General features: G+C 37.2%; 3 protein-coding genes across 5 annotated transcripts; 1 reads left to right on the top strand and 2 right to left on the bottom strand.

Moving 5' to 3' along the window:
- Nucleotides 1-1,044: 1,044 nt before the first annotated feature.
- On the bottom strand, nt 1,045-5,838 carry LOC122970871 (gamma-glutamyl hydrolase). Its single transcript, XM_044337215.1, has 9 exons — nt 5,628-5,838; nt 5,374-5,488; nt 5,077-5,127; nt 4,901-4,985; nt 3,842-3,980; nt 3,405-3,511; nt 3,017-3,110; nt 2,755-2,892; nt 1,045-1,224 (listed from the first exon to the last, which is right to left on the bottom strand). The coding sequence occupies exons 1-9, from the start codon at nt 5,749-5,751 to the stop codon at nt 1,106-1,108; spliced, it is 972 nt and encodes a 323-aa protein (XP_044193150.1). The 5' UTR covers nt 5,752-5,838; the 3' UTR covers nt 1,045-1,105.
- A 1,277-nt stretch (nt 5,839-7,115) lies between these two features.
- nmrk1 (nicotinamide riboside kinase 1) lies at nt 7,116-14,280 on the bottom strand. Of its 3 annotated transcripts, none has more exons than XM_044337227.1 (9): nt 14,237-14,280; nt 13,822-13,872; nt 10,981-11,071; nt 10,826-10,874; nt 9,997-10,174; nt 8,939-9,010; nt 8,673-8,779; nt 8,360-8,443; nt 7,116-7,864 (listed from the first exon to the last, which is right to left on the bottom strand). In XM_044337227.1, the coding sequence occupies exons 2-9, from the start codon at nt 13,848-13,850 to the stop codon at nt 7,854-7,856; spliced, it is 621 nt and encodes a 206-aa protein (XP_044193162.1). In that variant the 5' UTR covers nt 13,851-13,872; nt 14,237-14,280; the 3' UTR covers nt 7,116-7,853. The 3 variants fall into 3 exon arrangements, with proteins under 3 accessions (XP_044193162.1, XP_044193168.1, XP_044193176.1); XM_044337233.1 differs by lacking the exon at nt 14,237-14,280 and adding an exon at nt 13,946-14,229; XM_044337241.1 differs by lacking the exon at nt 14,237-14,280 and having other exon boundaries at nt 7,121-7,864; nt 10,006-10,174; nt 13,822-14,229.
- A 1,202-nt stretch (nt 14,281-15,482) lies between these two features.
- Nucleotides 15,483-26,602, top strand: ostf1 (osteoclast stimulating factor 1). The gene is made up of 10 exons (XM_044375148.1): nt 15,483-15,640; nt 20,084-20,130; nt 21,488-21,538; nt 21,854-21,917; nt 22,064-22,117; nt 22,261-22,368; nt 22,728-22,777; nt 24,032-24,110; nt 24,382-24,480; nt 25,490-26,602. Exons 1-10 carry the CDS (start codon nt 15,607-15,609, stop codon nt 25,546-25,548), a joined length of 645 nt encoding a protein of 214 aa, XP_044231083.1. The 5' UTR covers nt 15,483-15,606; the 3' UTR covers nt 25,549-26,602.
- Nucleotides 26,603-26,832: the final 230 nt, after the last annotated feature.

The following is a 26,832-nucleotide window of genomic DNA, read 5'->3' on the forward strand; positions in this document are numbered from 1 at the left end:
TATAAAATGGAAATAGTCAAGTAAAACTTAAGTATAGTACTTAAGTAAATACTTACTTTCCACCACTGGTCTTTTGTACACAGAGCACTAGTTTATTTAAGCATACACACCATTTTAGCACAATATAAACTGAAATAATAAAAGCTTTAAGGGAAGTTTGACAAGTTACTTGTTTGTTTTTTTCGGGAACTTTCAACTGCATTTCACAAGCCATAAAACAATGAAAGGTCATCCGCATATCACAAGCTTCCTCACAAGCTAAAGATATCACCTTAAAGGCCCTGAAAACCTCTTTTCTCAGTCAGCATCTCACTGTCAGTAGCGGCGTCCTGCATGAACACACAATATTCTGCCAAAGTTGGAGCAGTTTTGGTTATTAACAGAAGATAAATGTGTGTTTGTGTTTTTCTCTGTGCTCATCTTGTTGGTTTGAAGTGGGTGTGGCCCAGTTAGAAAAAGGTAATGTCACATACTTTCATGTACCAATCAGAGTTTAGCAACTGAAATAATACCTAAAGATGTTTTTTAACTTTGATTTTTTCTTATTTAGTCATGAAGGCTTTAAGGCCTTCAATTCATGCTGTGCTTTAGTGGTGCACACTATTACCAAACAAATAATTATAAGTGCTTATCAAATTAAATACACTGCCGCACAGTGAAATAAAGGCTAAAGTCATGTCTGTTGTAAAGTCATAAATAAACAGAGGACATGACCTTAGTTTCCTAAATGGTAGCTATGGCCCTCAACAATATCCATCCAGATATTAAATTATAAAGAACAGAAAGAAAGAATGAAAAGTTTAAAAAAAAAAGTTTATTTATGCAAATAAGCAGTTTAATAACAGTAACATCACATTAAAGTATTCACAATTCATTTAAGTCAGTAAAACAACAAGTACGTGCAGAAAAGGCTCTTCAGTGTCATAAAAATGCACTCTGAATCATTTTTAGATGGCTAGCTGTGATTAAAACTCAGCAGACTTTGTGTGTGTGTGTGTGCGGTTGCTCATGTGAAAAGTCACACACACACACACACACACACACACACACACACACACACACACACACACACACACACACACACACAGTCAGATGCCGAAGAATTTCAGAAGAAGTAGACCTGCTCGTATCCGGAGAAGTTCCCAGCAAATACTGGTGTGTAGTTGTAAATCAGTGATGAGGCCTCTTCCTCAGGATTGTCAAACTTATGTAAACTTCTCCTTCCTAAACAAAGCAGAAGTGAGATGCATGTGATTAGAAAAAATAGAACAGAATAGATGAATCCTCCCTATGAGGAAATAACAAGATTTACAATCATTGTATCTCGTAATTATATTATTTAGAGGGATATTTGGACCATAATCAGACTGGATTATACTGAGATTTCTCCATACAGTGTTCTTAATTGTTGGATTGTTTTTATAAACTTACTGCATGTGTTAATTTCTGTGTTAATTCACATCAAAACTGGATTAAGACCTCCGTGGTCTTGACCTGTTGCAATGTCGTGTTTTACAGCTATTTTTCTCTTCTTAAAACCTCTTTGCACATGATATAGAGGGTACATCTTTATAAAGTAACAATATTAAAATCAGAATATTTCCTAATTTGTTCAATACAGCGCTGGAACTGTCATGAACGTGGGTGTTCTCTGCTGTTGGATTGACATTTGTACCCGTACCTGTCGCTAATCTGTGTGTTTTGTTTGCACATGCAAGGGCACACTGGCATGTTTGGCCCCTGTGTGTGAACTAGAGATGAAATGATTAGTCGCTTAACTGATAAGTCATTTCACCGAAAATTAATCAGCAAATTTTTGATAGTAATCTTTCAAGAAAAAATGTCGAACATAACCTAGTTTCAGCTTTTAAGTGTGCAGATTGGATCATCTATGAAATATGGACTGTTGGTCGGAAAAAATAATGCAATTTGAAGACAACTCAGGCTTTAGGAAACTGTCAAGGGCATTTTTTTGTTGCCATTTTCTGATATTTTATGGATCAGATGATTAATTGAATAAATAATCAGCAGATTAATATATAATGAAACACAGGACACCGCGATGGTGAGCAGTGGCAGAATGTAACTAAGTACATTTACTTAAGTACAATTTTGGGGTACTTTACTTTAGTATTTCCAATTTATGCTACTTTGTACTTATACTTAACTACATTTTAGAGGGAAATATTGTACTTTTTACCCCATTACATTTATTCCACAGCTACAGTTACTTTTCAGATCAATATTTTATACATAGAACATATGATCATCTTAATAAAATAACTATAGATTTATAGATTTTTATAGATTTGACTACCTAACAGTATAAATTAAGATTAGCTCTGCTCTGACAACTTTAAAATGCTGCTTACATGTACATGTCAATAAATCAGTATTAATATTCACATAATATATATATATTGAATATAACTCTAAATGGGGACAGTTTGCATAATGAGTTCTTTACTTTGAGACTTTAAGTACATTTACATACTTTTATTTAAGTAAGATTTTGAATGCAGGACTTTTACTTGTAATGGATTATTATTTTTTGTGGTATTGCTATTTTAACTCAAGTAAAAGATTTCAGTACTTCTATCTGTGATAGTTTGTATCAGTTCATAAGTTCTTTTAACATGTTTATAGTTTCGAACACTCAAAATCCCAAACAGCTCTCCTTTGACTCCTCTTTATTCCTGTTGTTAATAGTAAAACTTTTCATTATTGATAGATTGACTGTGTTCAACTCTTTACCTTCATTGACAAAAAAGTCAGCCAGGAGAGAGGACAGCCTGACAGCGTTATGGGAGTGTGGAAAGTTTCGGCTGCTGCTCCACTGAAAGCGATTCACCTCTGGGTGCCACTGCACTCCATAGAAGGGATATCTCTTAGCTGACATGAGGGAGGAAAGAAAATATATACAGTACATATAATGTCGTTATTAGAAACTCACGATTAAGTTTTAGAAAAGCTTTTCCTATATAATGGCAGATTCATATCAAAATAAATTTCTAACCTTCCATAGTTGAGACAAAGTTAACTTCGTTTTCAGCAACGTTTGTTGACAAGATGTTGAAGAAACTCTGCAGCTTCTCATTTTCCTGGAAAGTCTGGAGGAGCATTTTTCTACATATTAGATTGATCCATCACAGATGGAGTAATACTGAGTGTTATGCAAGCAGATTGCTCACGTACACATAAATGTCTGTACTATAAGTGTTTAGTCACAGGTTTCATTACCATGAAACAGAACACTCCATGAAACACTGGTAAACACGTTTCTTAATGTTGAAACGACCAGATGAGTGTTTGGTTTTTTGTTTCTCAACACAATAACAAGATGAAATCCCGACAGGGGAAGTGGAACATACAGCGAAACTGTTCACTAGAGTGCTTTACTGTACCTCTACTGTAACGCCGTATTTGTGAAAATTGCCAGTCAGGGGTTCTTGGGTCAAAGCCCTCAAAAGATCACTGGGGAAACCCTCAAACATCCTGCTGGTGTAGGCCTCTGCAGGAGAAATGGAGAGGAGTGTTGAAGTAAATAAATAAACTTCATCTATATAAAAACAGATAGTTTCATAAAACAATGACATTATGGCAAGATAAACATGCAGAAATGATTTGGTGATAGTAGCAGAGGGTCAGATATGAAGGCCCAAAAACACCCTCTGATTTGTGACTTGCCTCTACTGACACCAAGTGGTACGATTCAATACATGCTGTTTTCCAAAAAACTGTAAACCGAGGCTATACTTTTACCTAAAAATGTAAAAAAAAAAAACAAACCCAAAAAATACATACATATGTAGACATCAACAACAATGTAGTAAGTTATAACCTTCAGTTAGGTTCAGGGGCATTGATATGTTCTCAGCTGTGGTTTTGGTCAGCAGATTTTCTCCGGCCACCAGTACCGTCAGCAGCTGCATGCCCATGCATGTACCCCAGATGGGGAAGAAGTCTCCGGCATCATTGGCCTGAAACACACATAGAGACAGAACTTTAAATTTCTCTGCCTCTGAAACAATATTTGATCCAAGCAACACTGAAACAGTGTGGTAACTCCTCTAAAAAGGAAGTCATTATAAAATCGAGCTCAATAAATGGTAGAAAAGTAGTCCAGTGATGATTAATGTCCCGCATTTAAAATCTTACTTAAGTGAAAGTACATTACAACAGTACGACTTCTTTAGTGCTACTTATATATTTTGTTCTTTTTTGTTTTATTGCCAAATTGATAGTTTTGTTCAATTCTAATTTATAATATATAATTTGAATTTCGTTGTGCAATCCTGCGTACATATAATGACAATTAAAATGTACCTTGAACATTAAATGGTGTTTTAACATTGGGATTGGTTTAACTACTCCACAAACTGTTGGTTGGTTTAACTACCAGTAAGGAGTCATGTTTTATGAGCTTATTGCATGTTTCAGCAACATCTAATAATGCAAAGTAACTATTAATACAGTGGACTAAAACATTCTGAAATGCTCTGGACTTACAGTAAACAATAAATTCTAACAACATGAAAACAACCTAGGTGCAACAGCAATATCTAAAAATGTACGTAACTTGAGTAAATGCACAATCAAAAGACAATTAACAGAAAAAGGACATAAAAATATTTTAAAAAGGTAGATAAAAAATATGTGCTCAGATTTATTATTACTATTACTTGGTCTTTGTTGATTTAAAGCAGTATGTTGTATTGTGCCGCATTGTGTTTATAAGGCAAAAACTAATAAAAAAAACTTTAATTACAAAAAAAAAAAAAGGGAGATATTGTTGTTAGTTTAGGTGTTTTTTAGGCAGAGAGACAGACAGACAGGCAGGCAGAGAGCGCTTACTTCACTTCGCGGAGAAACAATGAAAATAATTTTCTGCTGTACTTACTGTCAGAGCGAGTCTGTAAAAAATCTTCGCCACCCTGGCAAAGTCTGATGTCTCTAAATTTGCAACTCCACCAATGAAAATAAGGCTAAACAGACATCAAACAGTTAGTACAATGACAAACTGAGGACTGGAAAAACACAGTTAAAGTATTTATATTAGTCAGTCGTATAACTTACCCATTTATCTTCCTGAAGATGTTTTCATATTCAGTAGTTGTATGAGTCAATCTGTGAGGGGAAAACAAAGCAAACAGTGCTTTATTACTGTGTTATTAAAAGTACAGAAGATATTTATCTTAAAAGACACCATCCCTAATTAAAAGATAAAGTAGCCCAACATATATAAACTCTGTTTTGCAGATTTAGGGAGTGGATTCATTGTCTTTGTTTTCCAAAGCTACTTAAAGCTCCAGTCAAATTATCTTTACTGTTAAACACACCACAACAGGCCAACACAAGGGGAACTCAACCCACCTGATGGGCATCACTCTGCTGCCTCCAGCCTCAATGTATTTCACATAGGAGGCAGGTATGTAGGTCCTCCCGAATGGTTTCATGTCTTCACTTGAAACTAGCTGAGTCAAAATACCTGTGGGACGAGAACACAGCAGGTTTGAATACACGCTGACAAAGAAACACCGTCATACACTTTGTTTTGTGTTTGTATCTTGTGAGTGTCTCTTCAGTAAAATGTGCAACATTCAAGCCTAATGCTATCTTTCACTCACCAATCACAGGTCTCTCGTTCACAGCCTCCGGGTTGACTTTAGTCGACATAGCTTTGCTACAACAGAAGCAGCAGCAGCAGACAAAAAGTAAACACACAAATGCACAAAATCCCACCTTTGACATGTTTTCCCCTTAATTTCCAGAGACAAATCAAGGCTTAAATCTGACCTATAAATGGTATGAGGCTCCCAGAGAGCATCGATTAGTGAAAGAAGCTGCAGCAGACTTATATATGTCGTGTTAGAAGAGGATATAGTCAGTACAGGGAAGTAAGGAATCCCCAGATTTCCCCAATCCCCAGGAGTCACCACATCTGTGGTACATACTGGTCAAGCAAGTTGACTGCTGAGGTAAACATAAATATTCTGCTGACGGCTTGGACTTTTTGATAAAATTTCAGACCATATAGTGTGTGGGAAACAATGCACCTTTGCGGATGAGAGGTAGGTTTTGCAATAGTATAAGTCACGCAAAGGCAAGAGAGGAAACATCTCACGGTTCACTCAGCATACACTCAGCAAACTGCTGTCAAACAGGTTTCAGTCTAAAACTGAAAGTAGGCTTTCTATAAATAGGATTTTAAAGGTAGGGAGCATATCAAGAAGGCATGCACACACTCTGAAAGAGCACCTGCTCTGGTGGTTCTGTTGACAAAGACTCCTCTAAGATTATGGGTTTAAAACTCTCTGATGACTTTTATCACTCCAAAGATTTTTCTCATTTTTAAATAAATAAGTAAATGGAATTTTTTAGACGTTTTAGATGCAATAATGCTGAGTAGGCATTTTTTGATCTGCTTTATTTTTTGGATTGCATCATGTGCTCATAATTTCATTCAAAGTAGTCGCTGAAGCAATAATTTCTTTTTTTAAAAAGTGATGTGCAATGCAGTTCACGAAGAGGGCTTCTGCAAAGACTGGATCAAAAGGGAGACTAATGTCTTATGGTTTTAATGGAGAGGGTCAAACTATTCATTCATCTATTCACTGAAAGTATCACTGTTTGCTCACCAGTGGTGTAGACCACCTGGTCAAGAAAGAAAGAAAGAATCAAAGAAAAGAAATAATATGGGAAAATGGGTTGACAAATGATACATTTTTGGTAAAAGCGTTTTGGATACTTGGTGGGTTAAAATCATCTCAGCAGCACTTTTGCGAACATTAACACAAGGGTTGTATGGGTAAAAGGAAGTGCACTACTAAATTCAAGATTACGGTATGTTGAGAGTAAACAAGTCAACAGTTACAGGTTAATCCAGCAATGCTTTGCACTCCTTTTTCTTTTTCAAATATCTTCAACTCCAGTTTCCTCGTACATTCCCAAAAACATGCAAATACACATGTTGCTTAAAACTGCCTTAAAATTGACATTTTAATTGGTTTCATGATAATAAACTAAAGAGAATTAATTCAATGGTAGTTTTAAAATGCTACTTGCTGTGCATATGTGTCTTTTCTTATAATTTGCTGTCAGAGTTGGATAGAGCTCCGTATTTAGGTTGTAGTGAGAGTACTTATGTAGGGAAGTTCGTCACTAGTTTGTCTCTAGTGAATCATATTTCACCATCAGGTGGAGACAAATCACCATCAGGGATATGCAGATGTCACTCGACTCAGTTTCATTTATGGACCAAGACTTAGAAAAGTCTTTGTCTGGTTTTCAAAACAACAAAAAAGATGCTTATCAAATTACAGTATGCAATGATCATTGTTTAATATTCATAATATACAAATATGCGTGAGTCTTTTAAATGATGATGCACACTTCTTGTATTTGGTCATATGAAGTTAAATCACAAGTTAACGGTATGTGTATATACAGTATACTGATAAAAAAGTCAGAAAAGAGTCAGACTTTAGGATCAAAATCCTCCTATACATTAAAAAAAACTATGCAGTAACAGATATTACATCAGATTCTTCATATATTTAGGTTTCCCAGAGTATAATCTCACATCAAAATGCTGGCTGTAGTGGCGAAGACATCGAGTCCACTGAGGTTCTGGCAGTGTCTGTCCAATCTCCAGCTGGACAATTTCAGATGCTACAGCATCAGTTTATTGTCATCAGCAGTTGTTTCAACTTGAAACGTATTCCCAGAACATCAAAGAGGCATTTGGCTTGATCCTTTCAGTCGCACATTAGTTCAAACAATTAACTTTCCTGACATCTGCTTCCAAAGCTGTCGTCACCTTCAGAGGGTAAATAAATCCAACTCCAACAATTTCAGTCTTTCTCTGTAAACAAAACAAAACACATAAAATCGAATTAATATCTTTTTTTCCTCTTGAATAGTATATATAATGTAGTGTATAATAGTGTATATATTTAAGTGAACTAACTAAAAGGTCTTGAAGAAGACCCCCCGCCACTGTTGGTTGTATTCAACATTGATTCTTTTGGATTTACAACAGATAAATAGAACAAAGATTTGGTATCAAATTATTTCACCTCATGACTTCCATATAATTTGTTGCTGATTTATTGCTTATTATTGTTTGAAACTGGCTTTGTTTCTAATCTATTCCACAGAAATACAAATCATGTATTTGCAGGACTATATTTCTGGCTCTACATTTTCTGAGAAGTGGGAGTAAATAAACTTTAGTAAATTCTTTTTTTTCAGACACAAAAACATCTATTTACATAATCTGGGGCCAAATTTCAAAGGAGCATCGTTTATTGGAAATATATCAGATCACATATATAATACAACATATTTTGCAACTTACCCCTGAGCCTTTTTATTTCCTGACCTATATCTTTATACACAGCAGACAGTAGCTCCTCCTTTGACTTCAGTCCATCCAGAAATACTGGAAAAAATACATATTGTACAAATAGATGATTTGCTTTACTATTACACACCAGTAAGGCTTCTAAAGTGATGACAGTATCGTCAGTATCAACAAAATCATGATGTTTCGACTCAATAAAACAATCTCCTAACCGTATGTCACACTTCTAATCACATCAACATTATTATCACTATCTTTATCCAACAAAGCTTTCTAGTACAACTAACCAGTACACATGGACACTCACCAATTCCTGACACCATGCTCTCCATCTCCCGGTGGTTTTTTAGGTACATTGGCCATACGTGTCCATCAAAGTATCCAGGAGGATCAGGGGGCGTGTAGACCCTCGAACTGGGGGGGCAAACACACAATAAAGCAAACTTTATGAATGAAGTAGAGTAACATCTAGGAAAAGGTTAACAAAAACAAAACACAGTAGTACAACAATCTATGGTAAGAAAATGAATGGAAATGGATTTACTCGGATACTCGGATTAAACAGATTCTAACCTCCGTCTCATCTTGCAGACATCATAAGGTATTTCCATGAAGTATCTTTTGTCAAATAGCTCATTCAATGGCCTGTTAATGTAAAAGACAAAAATCAGTTAGTGTCATAAGAGATAAACTAAACTGAATAGTAACTTTGCAAAAACGGTATCAATTCAAGCAGAAATCCCCACCTGAAGAACGCAATTTAATTTTTCCCAAATAAAGATGATTGTGTGTGTATATACAGTACTGTGCAAATGTTTTAGGCACTTTGTCTGTTTAGATTCCTCCGTTATGCAAAATAATCAGCAAGTTCTCCAAAATGTTTGGAACAACCAACTTGCCAAGTACCTTGAAAAACTCTGTGCAAGTGTACCGATGAGAACTGGTGCTGTTTTTTTCTGTTTACTGCACTTTGTATGAATTACAATTACAATTTTTCCTTGAGCAGACATGTTTATCCAAAGCAACGTACATCCGAGAGCCGATACAACACAATTGATAAATAAAAACAATTCATGCATCCTCACTTTAATATTAGCGTCTAAAACCTTTGCACAGTACTGTATGTCTGAAAGTGCTATCAATTTTTTAACAAATAGATTATATTTTATCCTAATGCAACTTAATAATTAATTTTGGGCTTGTTGGTCTGTCATCGATTCAGTCACAAGTATGTTATTTTCTAATAATTTAGTTTCCTGGAAAGAGCTAATTTATTAGTTAGTCGTGTTGTTGTTTTCTAGCAGAATTTCAATTAAAAGTGTCTGCATTCAAACCAAATATGAATTAATTATTAATAGATTAATAGAAGCTTTATTCTTCATATACATTATATGCTGAATTGTATAGTCGCCCGTAGATAAATTCCCCATTTTTGCATGTTCATCTGACCTGCTGTGCACTGACTAAAAGACTCATTAGGTTACAGCTAATTGGAATTAATTAAATGTATGAAATCTCTCTAGGTAATTATTGCAAAAATGTTAATTGTTACTCGTTTTTCAAATTTATGTCCAATTTTGGAATCGACCTCTCTGAACTGAAACAAAACAGTAGTTGCACTAAAGCCTCACTTTGTGTACCTGTAGTTGTAAATCAGGAAGCCCTCCACGATCAGCACAAATACTTCCTCATTTACTGACAGCGCTGTGTGCGCTGAAGTCAGCCCTCGTCCCCTCAGGAACGATTCAGGATCTCTCTGCCATGATTCAACCTCGCTCATCATCTTGTCCATGTGGAGAGCATCGAGCGCTAAATAGAATCAGAGAAAACTTCCATTTTCTTCCATTATTATCAATCTATCAGTGCAGCTGCAACAACACTGTCATGATGTGACATGATGAAGAACTGAGCCACAAATCTTGCTCTGCAGTATTTTAGGTTTTAATGTTTTATGCTTTGCTTTAGGTATTTCATATATTTTTATACTTGTATATTGTAGCGTACTCTATACTTAAGATTTTTTGTCTCAGTGGTATCTTATCACCACATTTATTCTATGTGTTACTTTATTTATATGTCTTGTGCTGCTTTTAGGTTTTGGTGAGCATAAGTTTTCCCCTCTGTTGGACAATAATGTTATATTTGATTTTACTCCATATAGCTAGTTAATGAACAAATGAAAATACAAATATTTCACTCACTGTAAAACCAAAAACTTGCTGACCTTTCCAACTATTGCAACTTATTTGCTCCGAGTAAATGAATTTATTTTCCTGTGAAAAGCTGGGCTCATGACAATATACTCATTTCTAAAACACAAGTACATCAGTTGGAATATCACTTCTGCTTAGCTCTCAAATTCAGAGCCTCTTCAGAACTTATAATTATAAAATAAAGTCTTATAACTTAATCTTTGTAATTTCATGTTGGATAACAAATGAGTAAATAAAGTGTCCTTACTGTCATATTGCTTAAAACCATTGCTGTCCACTGGTACCACAGAGTCATCCTGAAAAAAAGAGTATCAACCATGAACACACACGCTCTCAACTTTCCAGCATGACTGTGACAGTATAAAAGCTGTGATATGATTTGAAGTAGGCAAACCAGTCTACCTTAAAAAATGAATCCTGTGCAATGATGCAGCTGTTGTGTATCTGCTCATGTAGACTCTTAGAAAGAGTGGATTTTCCTCCATTGGTCATCCTGAAGGAAAAACAGCACATACCGCAAGGAGAACATGTTATATTTTCTCATTTTAAAGCTGCACAAATACAGTTAAAAAAGAGATACTTGTTTTACACACCTGCCTCAATCAGACATCTATTTAACTATCTAACTTTTAAAAAGTGCTTTTAAAGAGAAACTGAACACCAGCTGAAAATCTAGTTTTTGCTGACCTCTAGTGGTTTAACTTCTCACCTGACAGCAGAGAGGTAGAAGTGTACTCCAAGTGTGTCAGTGCTAGAGCCTGAATGAGGATTCAGCTGGGTTGATATATCAGCCAATGATCGCGGATATGTGTCACTGCGTTTATGTCGAACAATAACTAACAAGAAATTGTGGTACTGAAATACCAAACATATGATTGAGGAGTTAGTTTTTACCTGTAAAATGTCCCACTCATTATGTATCTTGTTCACAGTTATTAAAAAAAACAAATTTAAAAGGAATAGTTCGACATTTTGGGAAATTTGCTTATTTACTTTCTTGCTGAGAGTTAGATAATACCACTCTCACATCTGTCCATTAATTATGAAGCTAGAGCCAGCAGACAGTTAGCTTAGCTTAGCATAGGGAGAAACAGCTAGCCTAGCTCTGTCAAAAAGTAACAAAATCAGCCTGCCAGGTCCTCTAAAGCTCAGTTGTGGTCATGTACAGGACTATTTCTTGGCTGTGAGTAGTCACTTGCACCAGCTTATCATAAATCCATCATAAAGTTTGTGTGCTTAAGTGTTTATCTACCAATCAGTTTAAAATGAGTGATTTATTTACATCTGTAGCGCCACCACCATCCAATCGGAAAAAAACAACTACATGCTATAGCATCACGAGCTGGAACAAAACTTAACTTAAGACCAGTTTTAGTGGCCAAAAGATATCATAGACTTAAATGCCAGTCGTTTGTAAATGTAGATATGACTTTGTTTCATTTTTATCTGCACACCGGGAAAAATATATGTTTTTTAAAATTAGTAGTATACATGCAGTTTACAGTGAGAGGAAAATATCTGATTATGCTAACCTAACTGACGTTATTTGGTCATTTAGTCTAATGTTATTGGCATAAAGTTTTGTAATTTTAGGTATATTGTGTGTTTTTTTTTCTGTGAAATGTAATGTAAAGTGTCAGGTCAGATATTATGTCAACCATATTCAGCATATACTCTTCAATCTAAACAGGTCAGATATTAGAAAGCTAACGTCAGCTTTGTCAGTTGGTTCAATTAGCTAGTTTACACCTGCCAGTTAGTAGGTGTAAATATTTAGTGATAACTAATCTCTACCAAAGAACAAGTTTGTGTGGTGCAATCAGTTTTAATACAGGGATAAATGTCCACTCAGTAAACTTTTACATTATAACTAGGCTAAGTTTAACAGGTGCTAACAGGCTCTTGGAGTCAGCTACTCAGAACTGTTGGGTGAGGTTAAAGAAGCAACACAGGACACTTTCGAACACACCCAACCACAACCATCATTGACACTCAGTGTGGTGAAAGGGTGCAACACAACTGAAACCAGAAACAAGGTGACACGCTGCTTTTGTCAGTTAGCAATAAGTTCAAGGACGAGTTTGCGGTTTTTCAAGTCTGTCTTAAAACATTATTCAGGTACCCAAAGAACACTGAAACGGGTTTTTTCTTGCTGTAATCATTCATCCTGTTAATACTGGCCATTAGCCCAAATTAGTCAAATCAAGTAGATGTCTTTCAACGTGACAGTCTTTTTAGTGCCAAAGTCCCTCTTTTTGTTACTATACTTCCACCACAGTTCAACAGGGAAACACTGTCTGAATTTGATGCTACAAAGACTGTAAATGTGGCAAATATCCACTTGATATGACTAACTTAGACTGTTGAAGCCTCATATAAGCTTCAGACAAACTTTTAAATGCATTTTTGCAGAAAATGACTGTGTGAACACACTGTGTGTTTTGTCCCCCATCACTTACATCGAAAGCACATTTGAAGGGGATCTTTTAATAGCCAGTATGAACAGGAAGAATAATTACAGCAAGGAAAACCTCTTTCAGTGTTCATATGGACACCTGACTGTTGTTTTAAGACACCCTTGAATAATTGTGAACCTATCCTTGAATTGATAGTTATAGACGTGCTTTAGGCACTTAATTTGGTATTAGAGAATACTGAAAACATCTGCATGCCACTGCATGTTTTGCATTTACAAACTAACTGCATTAAAAAAAAAAAAAAAAAAAAAAAACACTTTTAGAAATGTTCTCTCTGTCTTCCAGGAGTTACAGGGACACATTTAACGGTTTCTCTGCAAAGCAAACAACCCTTATCAGTCTTTGCTGCCACATGTCTGTCACATGCTGTATTGATCTGATGGTGCCCCTGCTGTTCTTTCTGTGTTAGCAAATGTCCTTTAATGTCCTTTAATATGATAAAGCTATTGCATTTTCTGATGCCTTTCTGTGACCTGCTAAACATCATGTCTCTCTGTATTTCCCTGTTACCTTACCAGGCACCAAGAAGTATTTCAACATCTGAAACATGCATGCTTAAGCAAAGGCTAATTGAAAAGTGAAAAAAAAACTTTTTTTTTTTTTATATCCATTGTGTTGTGAAAAAACGTAAGCATGCAGAATGCAATCTGAAGCCAAACAGGCTGTGTGGAGGCAGAATGACCCGTGGGGAACAATGAAGAGGTTCTGGATGGAGATCAACACAACAACACATTATAATGTTTACAATCCTCCTGAATTTACTTACCCGCCAACTCCCACAATTAGTGTCTTCATTTCAGCTTTTCACGGCTGGTCACTGTAAAGTTATAGATATATAAGACTGTGATAACACATTAATAAACAGCGCAGATACAGACTTCTCTGCTTACAGACATGTCAAGAAAGTAATGCTCAGTGCTTCAACAACTTTGGGTCGTGTCTAGATGGTAACCCCTAGATTTGCGAAAACTCTCGCGAGATTTGTAAGGAAGTAGTGACTTTAACCCACACCACGTTCAACTGATAATTTTAACCCAAATCAGTAGCTTTCCCTAAACCTAACCAAGAGGATTTTGTGCCTACACCTAACCAAACCACAATATTTGCGTTTTCACATCATAAAACAGCGAGAAAAGAAATTATTGAAGTAGTTCGCGAGAGTTTCACAAATCCAGGGTTACCATCTAGACACAACTCAAGTCCGTGCTCATTCATGCATTTCCGCTATCGGACGCTCGAGATTTAAGCTGCTACGTCACTCACGATTGAATAAAAAAAAATAGACCCACGCTTGAATATCATTTAAATCAAGACTCTGTCACATTAATAGCAAAGTACGTTAAAATAATAGTAACAAATGAATAAAGTACTAAATAATGTGAAATAAACTACATTAATCACCAATATATTAATGGTATAGCTATTGTGTTTACTTATTCAGCCTTGGCATTGATTCTACAAGTCTCTGGACTCTTCTGGAGGGATGAACACCATTCTACAAAAAGATATTCCCTCATTTGGTGTTTTGATGATGGTGGTGGAGAGCGCTGTCTAACATGTCAGTTCAAAATGTCCCATAGGTGTCCAATTGGGTTGAGATCTGGTGACTGCGAAGGCCATAACATCTGATTCACATCAATGTCATATTCATCAAACCATTCAGTGACCCCTCGTGCCTTATGGGTGGGGGTATTGTCATCCTGGAAGAGACCACTCCCATCAGGATAGAAATGTTTTATCACAGCATAAAGGTGATGACTCAGAACAACTTTGTATTGATTTGCAGTGACCCTTCCCTCTAAAGGGACAAGTGGACCCAAACCATGCCAGCAAAATGCCCCCTAAAGCACAACAGAGCCATCAGATCTCCTCACTGTAGGGGTCAAGCATTCAGACCTTTACCAGTTTTTTTCTTTAATTTGTCACCTGTCTGTATATATATATATATATATATATATATATATATATATATAAACATGATCAAAACATTTTAATAAGCTATGTAAAGTAAAAACATGTACAAAAAATAATAGTATTAAAATAAATTAATAAATAAAAATGAAGAAAAATAAGCTGATAAAATAAATAAATTACTAAAATATATTGTGCAGAGTATACATGCAGAGCACTCAAAATAAATGAATAAATAAATGACAAACAAAAATAGAAAAAAGAGCTCGCATACAGAAAGTGCAGGGTTTACATACAAAAACCTCATCAAAATATTTTGAAAAATCAAGTAAAATATGTAAAAATAATAATAATAATAATAGCATTAAAGATAAATGAATAAACAATAAAAGTAAATTGATGATAAAGTAAAATAACAATAAAACAATAAACAATGCTATCATGAAAATGTGATGTCAGCCTAGTGTTTAACCGTTACAGGTTCATCCCTGCGCATGCGCAGTCGAACGTTTCCGCGTAGCCTGTAGTGTAACTGAACTTCCTCATTGGGAGGGACAGCAAAGTGCTCAGTCCAACGCCGTTTCTGGCTGAAATAACACACAGTGCGTTTTGTTTTATTTTATTTTTTTGACAATCGCCAATGTCGAAGCCTCCTCCCAAGCCGGCCAAGCCAGGTAAGTTGAACACTATGAAGATTTCTTGTGTAAATTTCGCTAAAAAAAAACAAACAAAAAAAAAAAAACTTGTGCTCCTGTCTCCGACGAGGACAACACACCTTGTTGGCGATGCGAGCGCTATGGGCGGGCGGTGAGCACTCCTGAGTGAGTGAAATCGGGATATTTCTTTGTTTTTGTGTGAAATTTTGATCACCCAGTCAAAAGAAAGACTTCAATTCAGCTTGCTGACACTGTGAAGTTTCACTGAGTGGATTAGGACAGCAGTGAAGCTGGATAAAGTGCCTTCACTGCTGACTGACAGGGGGATCCAGCTCTCTGCAGAAGGCCTCTGTGACTTCCCTATTTCCATCACTCATGCAAGGGGAGTGCTGTCATTCAGTGGCTTTTTAGGTCGTAGGTTAGGATATGATGATGAGTCTACAAGATCAGTGACCTCAGTCTTACTTCCTGCTGACTTTTTGCATGCTGCTATAACTGATACCTCCTTGCCAGGCGACGTAGATGTATCTATATGGTCAGAAAAGGAGTCATTTCAACTCATTTTAATTTTTATTTCGAACATGTCAAAAGAAATTTAACATTCATAGCAATTGTGAATTAGAATTCATAGCAAGTGTGCTTTTTTGTGCACATCATGTTTTTTTTTTTCAGTGTGAATAAAGGACATTTACGTGTGCAAATTATATTCTACCATGTTAAAAGATAAGTTCTCAATTTTTTCAAGTGTGTTTTCAAACAACAGTCAGGTGCCCATATGAACATTGAAAGAGGTTTTCCTTACTGTAATCATTCTTCCTGTTCATACTGGCTATTAAAAAAACCCCTTCAAATGTGGTTTCATTGTAAGTCATGGGGGACAAAACCCACAGTGTGACCACACGGTCATGTTGTGCAAAAAAGCATTTAAAAGTTTATCTGAAGCTCATATGAGGCTTCAGCAGTCTGAGTTAGTCATATCAAGTGGATATCTGCCACACTTTTTAGCGTAAAATTCACTCTGTGTGTTTCCCTTTTGAGCTGCGGTAGAGTAGTAAATTATGGTAACAAAAAGAGGAACTTTGGCACTAAAAAGAATAAGTGGAAAGATATGTACGTGATTTGACTCATTTGAAGCTTCGTATTAGCTTCAGATAAACTTTTAAATACATTTTTGCACAGAAGGAGGCTTGTGGATTTTGACCCCCATCACTTGAAGTCCTTTAAAACTACTACAGCTCTTCAACAAGGTTGTATTGTTCAGCTTCTGTTGAAACAGTTTTACAGAGGTGTTTATTCACCTTTATATGGTCATTTTGGAGGCTTGTTGAGTTGTATTGTGTTACACTCAGAGGTGCATTTAATATTTTGTTCACTGCATTTATATCAATAAGAGTAGACAAATGACCATAAAGTAGAGCCAGCACTTCTCAGCTCCCATCTGGTGTGCATCCTGATGTCATAAATACTGACAGGTGTAAAAAAGGTTCACAGTAAAAACTGTGAACCATCCTCCCAGCTGTTAGTGCATGATATCAGCGAGTACAGAAACAATACAGGTATGTCTATAAAAAATGTGCTTTGAAACCACCCAGGGGATGAACACAGGCTCACTTTGAGTCTTAGTTTTACCTGCTAGCTGTGGCCCTGTGAAAACACTGAGTGCAAAGCTGGAAAGTGTCATTATCATTCATTCTCTGCGTGGTTATTCATGAGTCAGCTCGCCTGGTTGTGGCAGCAGGTGCTATCGCGTATCCCCGTCACCTGTCGTGACAGATGGCCACCTGGGAAAGGAGAACCCGTAGTCCACTTTGGGAAAGTTTGCCTCTTGTGTAGCTACATACTTATGTGTCTTTTCCTTGCCAGTAATTCATGTGGAGACACAGAAATGAAAGCATCCTTGCTGAGGACGAGCAGAGGACATCCCAGAATCCAGATGCATCCTATTTGACTGGCTGATGATTCGCTGCCTACATGACTTCTGTTGGATCAAGAGCAGCTTAGATATTTTTGTGCTGTATGTGGAGATTAAAGTGCTGATGGGCATGTTGGCTGGTTTTGGTCCTCTTAAAGTCATTCTGAATTAATCTGCTCCAGCTTCAGAGCTGCTGGTCTGTAACTGGCCCCTCTGATGGATGTTCTGAGGAGCAAAATTTCCCCACAAAAATGAAATTTAAAACCTTTTATGAGGGGGTGGTTGAAGAGATGCTTGGCTGCTACACATATGCTCTGATAACATTTTTGTGCTCCGATTCAACAGGACTTGGCTTGTGAGTTGAGTTTTTTTTTTTAATGCCTTTTTTTCTTTTTCCCTCAAAATCAATACATTTCAGGAAGAGTAGGTCTCAGTATTTGTGTTACCAATGATTTAGAGGGAAATACTAGAGAACAGTGTGTGTTATCTGTAATTTAAAACACTGTAGGCTCTGGACTAATGACTCTTTTAGAGCTGCAATGTTTAGTCGATTAATCGATTAGTTGCCAATTATTTTGATAATCATTTGAAGTCATTTTTTAAGACAGAAATGTCCAGGGTCTCTGATTCCAGCTTCTCAAATGTGAATATCTTCTGGTTTCTTTAGTCCTCTGTGATATTAAACTGGACATCTTTTGGTTGTGGACTGTTGGTCGGGACAAAACAAGACATTTGAGGATGTCATCTTGGGCTTTTGGGAAACAGTGATCGACATTTTTCACCATTTTCTGACATTTTAGAGTTTAGTTTAGCTTAGCTTAGCTTATTGCTACAGACCAAACAACTAATCGAGTAATTGAGAGAATAATCTACAAATTAGTCTGTAATGAAAATAATAGTTAATTGCAGCCCTAGACTCTTTGTATCACCGTGCTGCAGGCTGCAGGTTATTTTATTGTTTGGTTGGGCTTTGAACAGGAATGGGGAATCAAGGAGCCACCAAGATCAGACACATCGGGGCAAGACTAGAGCATGCTATTGCAATAAAACAACACAGCTGGAATTCATCAAAAACCCACCAGCAAATAAAATATACTGACAATGTTTTGTTCATTCTGACATTAAATTGTTCTTTATCTTTATGTTTTGTTTTAGACAGAGTGAACCCTCTCATTTGCCTCAGGCTTTAAAATGCAGAGAGATCCCCAGACTAGTCGGCACAGGCTCTTGTGTGTTTTGAGCGACATGACCGGGCCTGCAGAGAAGACTCGCTGTGTTGAACAGAGCTCGGCTTGTGTAGGGACTTGGCCCCTCTCATTCTGAGACACTGAGGCAGTGTCTTAGCTAAGTAGAAGTTAAATCGAATATAAATAGAATCCCTGAGTAAACGGCAGAGGGAAGCAGTAGTAGGCCAATATTTAGATTTAAAGCCGAAGCAAGCGGACAGAGAAGATGTGCCCCCACTTGAATGTGTCAACCAGAAAATGCTTTAGTAGCATTGAAAGATGCTCTCCAGCGTCTGACTCGTGAGGATAATGAACTTTTGAACATTTTCATCTATTTATTTGTTTGTTTATTTAACAGAGACAATACAGATAAACCTTATTGTATAAGAAAAGTAATGGACAATATGTCATGTGTATTAGGCTGGTTAGGCTTTTAAATTCAGGTTGAAACAACTAAACAAACAAATGGATAAAACAGATTATATGTTTGTATAAAGTATATTTTGACTCGTTCAACAGGGGCATGCACGACAGGACAAATCTTCTGAAAGGGAAGTCAGCCTAGTGAAGCACTGAGTGATGTTTTATCTGCAAATCTGATGCAAATGCAGATGAATTATATTACCTTTGCAGCAGCGCCGGACAAGGTTGGAGTTTGGTTAACTAAAAACAAAAGCTGGTACTTTGTTTTGCATTGTAACCAGCACATTGTGTGTATGTAGTAAATATACAGTACAACATATGTACATACGTTTTATTCTAGAAATAGTAGTAGAAATTTTAAAAAAAGCATGTTGCTGTTTCTTTAAGCTCTTTTGTAAATCTCTATGTACTAGTTCAGCTGTCAGCTAAGGCCACAACCACTCTGGTGGCATTCCAGCAGCGCAGCTAACGCCAGGCTTGACAGCGAGCCATCACGGGCCCCGAGGGCCACACGCACACGGACCAACTCTGTGTTTGTGTCCCTGCCCTAAAAAAATGTGTATTGTTGTGCGCTGCAGCGGAGTTGTTGTAGTGAAGCTCATAGCAGATTAATCACTGTTTACGTTAAAAAAAAAAAAATGCGTAGGTTGCAGTGGTCAGGTGTGTCTGCATGTTATTGGCAGATGTTTTTTTGTTTGATTTACCACATTAAAGCAATGTATTGCACTCTTCTGCAGCTTTGTTGTAGTGAAACCAAGCTGCTCGCTCTACAGAAATGTGAGGTGGCATCACATGTGGTTTTACCTCCCTTTCAAGCACTGTGGGACTCTCTTCACCACTTTTATGTATGCAGGGATGATGTTGACACCACATTTTTCATGCTTGTTTTCTCTTTTTCAGGCCAAGTCAAGGTGTTCAGAGCTTTGTTCACCTTTGACCCCAGAACGGTAAGAGCTTCTTGTTTAAGATGGATTGTTTTTTTTTTTTTTGATTTTTGATAATTGATTATGGATTTGACTATTGCTGCCATTTGTCGATGCCTTTTTTTATCATTTTTATAGGTCAAAATAGGGCTACAACTAACAATTATTTTCATTATCACTTCATCTAGAAGAGGTGCAATTATATGCTATTAAAAGACAGCATCAGTGGGGAAAATACCTTCCTTCTCCAAAGCGAAAGATTTTATATCTATATCTGTCTATCTATCTATATTTCTATATATATATATATATATATATATATATATATATGTGTGTGTATATGTATGTGTGTGTGTGTGTGTAAGTAAATGTATTCTTTGAGAAGGTCCCCCTTTTCTTCAGCTTAAAACTAGCTGTTAATATTTTTATGCCTCCGCACCGGTGACAGCTGTGGCTAGAGGCATCTTTTCGGATCGCCTGTCCCATTCTTGTGAATGTGATATTTTAGGAACACCTTGAGGGAATTTCTTCAAATTTGGAACAGACGTCCACTTGGACTCAAGGATGAACTGATTAGAAGTTGGTGGTCAAAGATCAAGGTCACTGTGACCTCACAAAACACGTTTTTGGCCATAACTCAAGAATTCATACGCTAATAATGACAAGTTTCACACAAATGTCTAACAAAATAAAATGGGATTTTATATCCCAAAGGTCAACTTCACTGTGACATCATAATGTTCTGCAACAACACTTATTCAACTCCATAACTCAGGACCAGAAGGGGAGATTGTAACCATATTTCACATTTAGTCAGATACTGAATTGTTGATACTAATCTTGGGTGCCCATCTTGAAACTGTGGTAATAGTAAAGATCTTCTATGCTGCAAGGTTGAAGATGTGTCTGAAGCATCCATGTTTTAGAGTTTGTAGCTTCTTTGCAGCAACATCCATATCTGAAGCATCGTCTACTGTCATGGCTGCAACTTTGTGTTCTATCAGAATCAACTTTATTGGCCAAACATGTGAACATATACAAGGAAAATACACCTTTTTATTAAATTCCTTCACTACAAATATTACATGAGTCTGCACAGACATGGATGTAAACTGTAACTTGACTGGTTGGTGGTGGTATACAGCTATAAGATGGTATTTCTAGTTTTATATCGTTATGTTGATGTTTCATTTTTCAGATCATTGTTCATTGTTTGGTAGTGAACAGAAAGGAAAAGGGTGGACTGTGGGGGGAAGGGGTGGGTGAAATGTGACGCATAAGTCAGTATTTAGTTCAGAATACTATGAATGTGTTAAACTTGCCAACATGTCTGATCAACCCAAAGGAACATTGAGTTGTTTTTTGCTCTTTAATTATTCAGCCAGACGAGCTGTACTTTGAAGAAGGAGACATCTTGTACATCTCCGACACAGTAAGTAAGACCTCGGCAAGTCAGTTACCGTCTTCTTCTTCATGTCCTCATGTCTCATTCATTTTTAATCTGAATTTGCACTTCTTCTTCCTCTTTCTGTTGACTTTTAATATTGCACTCTCTGCATTTTGTGTCTTTGTGGTTATTTTGCCATTTTCCACCATCAGTAAGTCTTTTTCTCCCTTCCGTTTGCATAATTTTCCTACTTTCATTTTTGTTTGCTACATCCTGTTTGTCTCGGCAGTTGATTCTTGGTATAAGAAACCAATATTCTGCATCACTAAAAGTCTCTCCTTGTCTGGCTATTATCCCCAGAGTGACACTAATTGGTGGAAGGGAACATGCAGGGGGAGGACGGGACTAATTCCAAGTAACTATGGTGAGTAGGAAACTCTGAAAAGACAAACTTTGGATTTTATAACATTCATTTGTAACATGTAGTAATAGAGGGGCCATGTTACACTGTAATTCCCTCTCATCAGCGAATCTTACATAATGCACTAATGGTCTTGTGTTGTTTTTCAGTGGCTGAGCAGGCCGAGTCTATTGACAATCCGATGCATGAAGCAGCCAAGCGAGGTGCGACATCGATCTATATATCTGAACATTTTTGTACATGTGTTCTGTTTCTGCTGCTGAGCTTTTACACTGTTTTGCATTATTTGTAACCCTCCTACTTGTGTGTTCTGTGTGCTCATGCACACATTTGTGTGTTTAAACAGGAAATCTGAGCTGGCTGAGGGAGTGTGTGGAGAACAAGGTGGGGATCAATGGGTTGGATAAGGCTGGAAATACTGCCCTCTACTGGGGATGTCATGGAGGACACAAAGGTAACAAACACTGTTTATAAGAGTGCCTAAAATTTACAATTTGGCAATGATGTTGAATGGATTGAGGTCACAACGTGGCAGCTTCTTCTAACAAACACACTGAATTGTGATGTTTGGATTCGGTTTATCTCATTTCTAGGTTTACAAACGTTAATCTTGTTTTTGGTCGTGAATAAATGTTTCTACGTGAGAGAAGAAGTAGACAATAACAGGAAGTTGGTCTATGAAAGTTGTCTGCCCTTTGGTGTTCCTGTATTGTTGTTGTTATGTGGTAATGTGTCAATAAAACCTTCCTCAATCTGTCACTCCAAGTTATATCTTTTTTTTTTTTTTTTTTTTTTTTTTTTTGTCTTTGCCAGATGTGGTGGAGCTGTTGCTAAACCAGCCCAACGTGGAGCTCAACCAGCAGGTGAGAACAGTCTCAGAACAGACATTAAAGGGAATTCACTAAGGGGGGAAAAACATCAATGTCTCATGACTTCAAATAAGCTGGATTTCCCATCTCATACTGCAGCATAGTGAGACTGGAGAAGGTATAGAGCTACAGGAATCATGATCAAGGCTCAGTGATGGCATAAAGTCACCCTGCCGGATTTCCTGTTAAATCCCTCACAGCTGCAGCTCACGTGCTGTCCTTCAGCTGACCTCTACTCAGCAAATGAAAGATTTCTCCTGTATGGATGTTACTTTAAAGTCCCTTTACTTTGTGTGATGTTTGGGATGTCTTGGGCGAATCACAACGATGGAGGTCAAACGAAAAATAACTTTGTTTTATGCTGCGTTTTCCAAACATGAGAGCTGCACAGATGGATGACACAAGCTGATGACCTGCTTCTGCTTTTATATACTTGTTTCTATTTACAACCTAGATTCACCACACATTCGGCGCACAAACCTGACATGCCTCATATTGATATCGTACAATCTGTCATCAAGATTTTATCACAGCCATCTCGCACAATGTGACATGCAATAAACTTACACGATCGTTGTCGTTATGCCTTTAATCACTTGCTACTAAGACATTTTATATTGTTTTTCCAGCTTATCTGGCGTTTTGAACCTTTAATCAGTAAAGCATTTATAGTTTTAGTTGTTGTCATCACATCAGACGGAAATGATGCCACTGATATTTATGTTGACCAAAGTACTACAACAAGCAAGCCTGAAAATGCAGATGCGTCTGCACTTGTAAGTAAAACTTCAGTGAAGTTTGTTAGGGGGTGGAATCATAATAGGAAATGACCTGAAAACATGCAGTTACGGGACTTTAAGAGACTGGTGTCAGCATGCGATAAACAGCAATTAGTCACGCTTGGAAAACTCAGCAAAGCAAAACGATCAAAGAAAGAACAAACCACAGTCTGGACCAGTGCTCATATTTAACTTGTTCCATGAAGTGGGACTATCCTAAAGTGGACATTACAGACAGGTTTGTCCTGTTAAGTAACACTGACTGAAATCAGATCTGCTTTTGCAACCTTGAGGGACCACATGCTACTGAAACACTAGTTAACTATTTGTGTGTAGATGTGACTCTGTAACTGAACAATGTAAAACAATCCTAATAAGCTGTAGCTGTGGTTCGGGTCACAACTCTAAGTTTAACGATGTCAAAGCTTGTCAGGGTGTTTGTCAGTGACGATGATGTTTTGCGTTTTAGAATAAACTGGGGGACACTGCTCTGCATGCTGCTGCCTGGAAGGGTTATTCTGACATTGTGGAGATGTTGCTGAACAAGAGTGAGTATCTATTTATGTCTCAAAATGTAATGTGGGCGTGCTTGTTTTTTAATTTGACGGATATGAAAATAGAGCAGGAAAAACACCGGAGAGAAAGCTTACAGGAGAAATACCACATGTGGCTCCAGAGGGAAAAGACAATAACCAGCAGATTGTGTGTGTGTGTGTTTGCGTGTGTCCTTAGACGCACACAGCTGTATATTTGTGTCTCTTCTGTCGGCCTGTCTGTGTGTAGTTTCCGGTTGTTTAATCTGAGTGTGTTTTGTTTCAGATGCGAGGACAGACATCAAGAACAATGAGAGTAAGCTGGCTCTGGAAATGGCCACCAACGCCCAGTGTGCCTCACTTCTCAAAAGGAAGCAGGGAAGCAGTAAGTAGAGTCGCCACTAGGGGGCAGCATCGCAGCACTCACACTTATCACAAGGACAGGGAACAAAATTTTTATTGTCCAGATTAGCGCCAGCGCCAGCAACAAAGGTCAGTTGAGAGAAGCTGTTCAGGAGTTTCATTTTCAGAGGCTTTAATTATCGAACAGGAAGCCGTGCAGAAACACAATCTTGCTTGTTTTCTGTGCACACTACATAATGTGTACTTGTAGGGAATTAACTCAATTTCAAGACATGATTATTATCCATAAAACGAACGCTGTAGTCTTTATCAACGGGCTGTAGGTTCCAGTAGCCTTCAGACAGCTTAAACAAGCTGAACTGAGCTCTGCACACAGCTGCAAACAAAAATAACATCTTTAAAAACTTAAGCAAATAGTCTTTTTACCTGAGAAATGATCCTGAATGTGCTATTCATAACAAATTATTACATCACTTTCCTTTTAAATGCAGCATGAGACGAGCCATAATGTGGGAGTCTCTGTAAAAATTGTAATTTTTACTCATTAGTCAGAGCTTATGAAGCTATTCAAACCATTACCGAAAAAGTGTGACAGCTTGGTTTACTGTAAACAACAGTTTATGTCACACGCTGCCTGACACATTTCCCATACATGCATGTTGTGTAAACGGCATGACATTGAGGTAGGGTTTGGTTCAGGAGGGGGTTAGCCTCGTGTTATGGGCTGGTCCTCAGTGGAAAAGAGATATAAGAGGTGAAAGAAGTTGTTAACTCCGATACTGTCAGTTATTGACTATCTTTTTTTGTTACTTCCAGTTGTCTTTGAATGAAAATGCAATATTTAACCACACAACTACAGCGTCATCCTGTGTCATCCTGCATCTTGAATTTATAATTTATAATTGATTATTCATAAGACATTTATTAGGAGTATGCAAAACTACACATACCATGTAAACATATTCTGAAACTGACATTTTAAGCGTGACAGCTACTACTACTGTCATTAACTGACTGTTCCTCTTGTTCAGGTGTCACCCGCACACACAGCAACGCTGAAGAGTATTTGGACGATGAGGACTCAGACTGAGCCGGCTCTGCTGAAACATCGTCACTGTCTTCTATTGGGTTCGGGGGGTTAAAGGGAGGGGGGGGGGGGGGTTGAGGAGAACGGAGAGTTTTATTACAGCCCTAAAATGGATTTGCTGCTGCGGTTCCTTCCTGTAACTCCATTTTAGCTCTGTCGTGTGTGACAAAACACCTCAGTTCTCCACCCTCTGCGTCAAGTCAGCGTGAATTTCAGAGCATTGAATTAATGCATTTTTACAGTCCGCCTGCTTTGCCAAGTGTATTTTCACAAGTAAGGAATTTGTCTTGGGAGAATCCGTTGCACACTGTTGGCTGAGGGGCAGAATAAATGTAGTGGAGGAAAGAGGACCAAAGCACTGAGAAACACATTCCACACGTACAGATTATGTTTAACCCATTTACAGCGGCATTAAAGTGCCAGTGCAGATTAAAAGACTGATCTGGTTTGTGTCTAGTTAAGTTTTCAAGCTGCTCATAAATTACTAAACTACAAAAAAATCACCAAAAAGGGATTAGAAACACTTAATATTTCCCCTTTATAATGGGGTGTGCTGAGGGACCCAATGAGAGATTTTCCTGTGTTAGTCTGCTTGGTCAATTTAAGGATGTCATTAATCACATTGAGGTATCTGTAATGTGTGCCATATATGGCAGATGTCTCCTTACTCCTCTATAAAACTCACCATTCTGTGCTGCATGTATTCAGGTCTGAGATATTATAACATTTCCACTGCCATCGACCATCCTCTGTAAGTTCACTGTTACCGAAAATCTGCTGCCTGTAAAACAGAATTCACAAAATCTCTTTAATCTTTCAAGCTTTTGATGGTTTGATTTCCATCCTGGGAGCAAATTTCTGGTTTTTATTGCTGCTTTATGAGAAATTATATATTAAAAAAAACAACAACAACAAAGTGCCTTAAATATGTGTAACTGAGTGAGTGTGTCTTTGGTTGGTGTATCAGTGTGAGCATGTTTTGTCATGAGGTGATGATTTTGTTCTTTATTTCTATCTGCTCTGTCCTCATTCTGCAATAAAAGATTTTTAAATTAAAGTGTCACCGAGAAGACATTTTTGAAAGATGGAAATTAATAGTGCTCATTTGTTATAGAACAATTAATCAAAAATGGTCTATGAAGAGGATGTTTGGATGGAAATGCTCGTTTTTTTTTCATATTACAGAAGCGACAGTAAAAAGTTTTTTTCTAATAAGTTACTTAAAGCTATTTTAAGCAAAAGCGGGCAAACAAACATCCCAAACATGTATAGCAGGGGCCAGTTTTT

Source organism: Thunnus albacares, chromosome 2 (genome assembly GCF_914725855.1).
Source record: "Thunnus albacares chromosome 2, fThuAlb1.1, whole genome shotgun sequence".
Lineage (NCBI taxonomy): Eukaryota > Metazoa > Chordata > Actinopteri > Scombriformes > Scombridae > Thunnus > Thunnus albacares.

Coding starts and splice junctions, on each gene's coding strand:
- LOC122970871 (XM_044337215.1), bottom strand. CDS start 5,751: ATGTCAAAGGTGGGATTTTGTGCATTTGTGTGTTTACTTTTTGTCTGC. Junction 4,986..5,076: donor ATCTTCAGGAAGATAAATGG/GTAAGTTATACG, acceptor ATGTCTGTTTAG/CCTTATTTTCATTGGTGGAG. Junction 2,893..3,016: donor CTTTGTCTCAACTATGGAAG/GTTAGAAATTTA, acceptor CCCTCATGTCAG/CTAAGAGATATCCCTTCTAT.
- nmrk1 (XM_044337227.1), bottom strand. CDS start 13,850: ATGAAGACACTAATTGTGGGAGTTGGCGG. Junction 8,780..8,938: donor GTCTGCAAGATGAGACGGAG/GTTAGAATCTGT, acceptor TTGCCCCCCCAG/TTCGAGGGTCTACACGCCCC. Junction 8,444..8,672: donor GAGCATGGTGTCAGGAATTG/GTGAGTGTCCAT, acceptor TATTTTTTCCAG/TATTTCTGGATGGACTGAAG.
- ostf1 (XM_044375148.1), top strand. CDS start 15,607: ATGTCGAAGCCTCCTCCCAAGCCGGCCAAGCCAG. Junction 21,539..21,853: donor TCTTGTACATCTCCGACACA/GTAAGTAAGACC, acceptor TATTATCCCCAG/AGTGACACTAATTGGTGGAA. Junction 22,118..22,260: donor GCATGAAGCAGCCAAGCGAG/GTGCGACATCGA, acceptor GTGTTTAAACAG/GAAATCTGAGCTGGCTGAGG.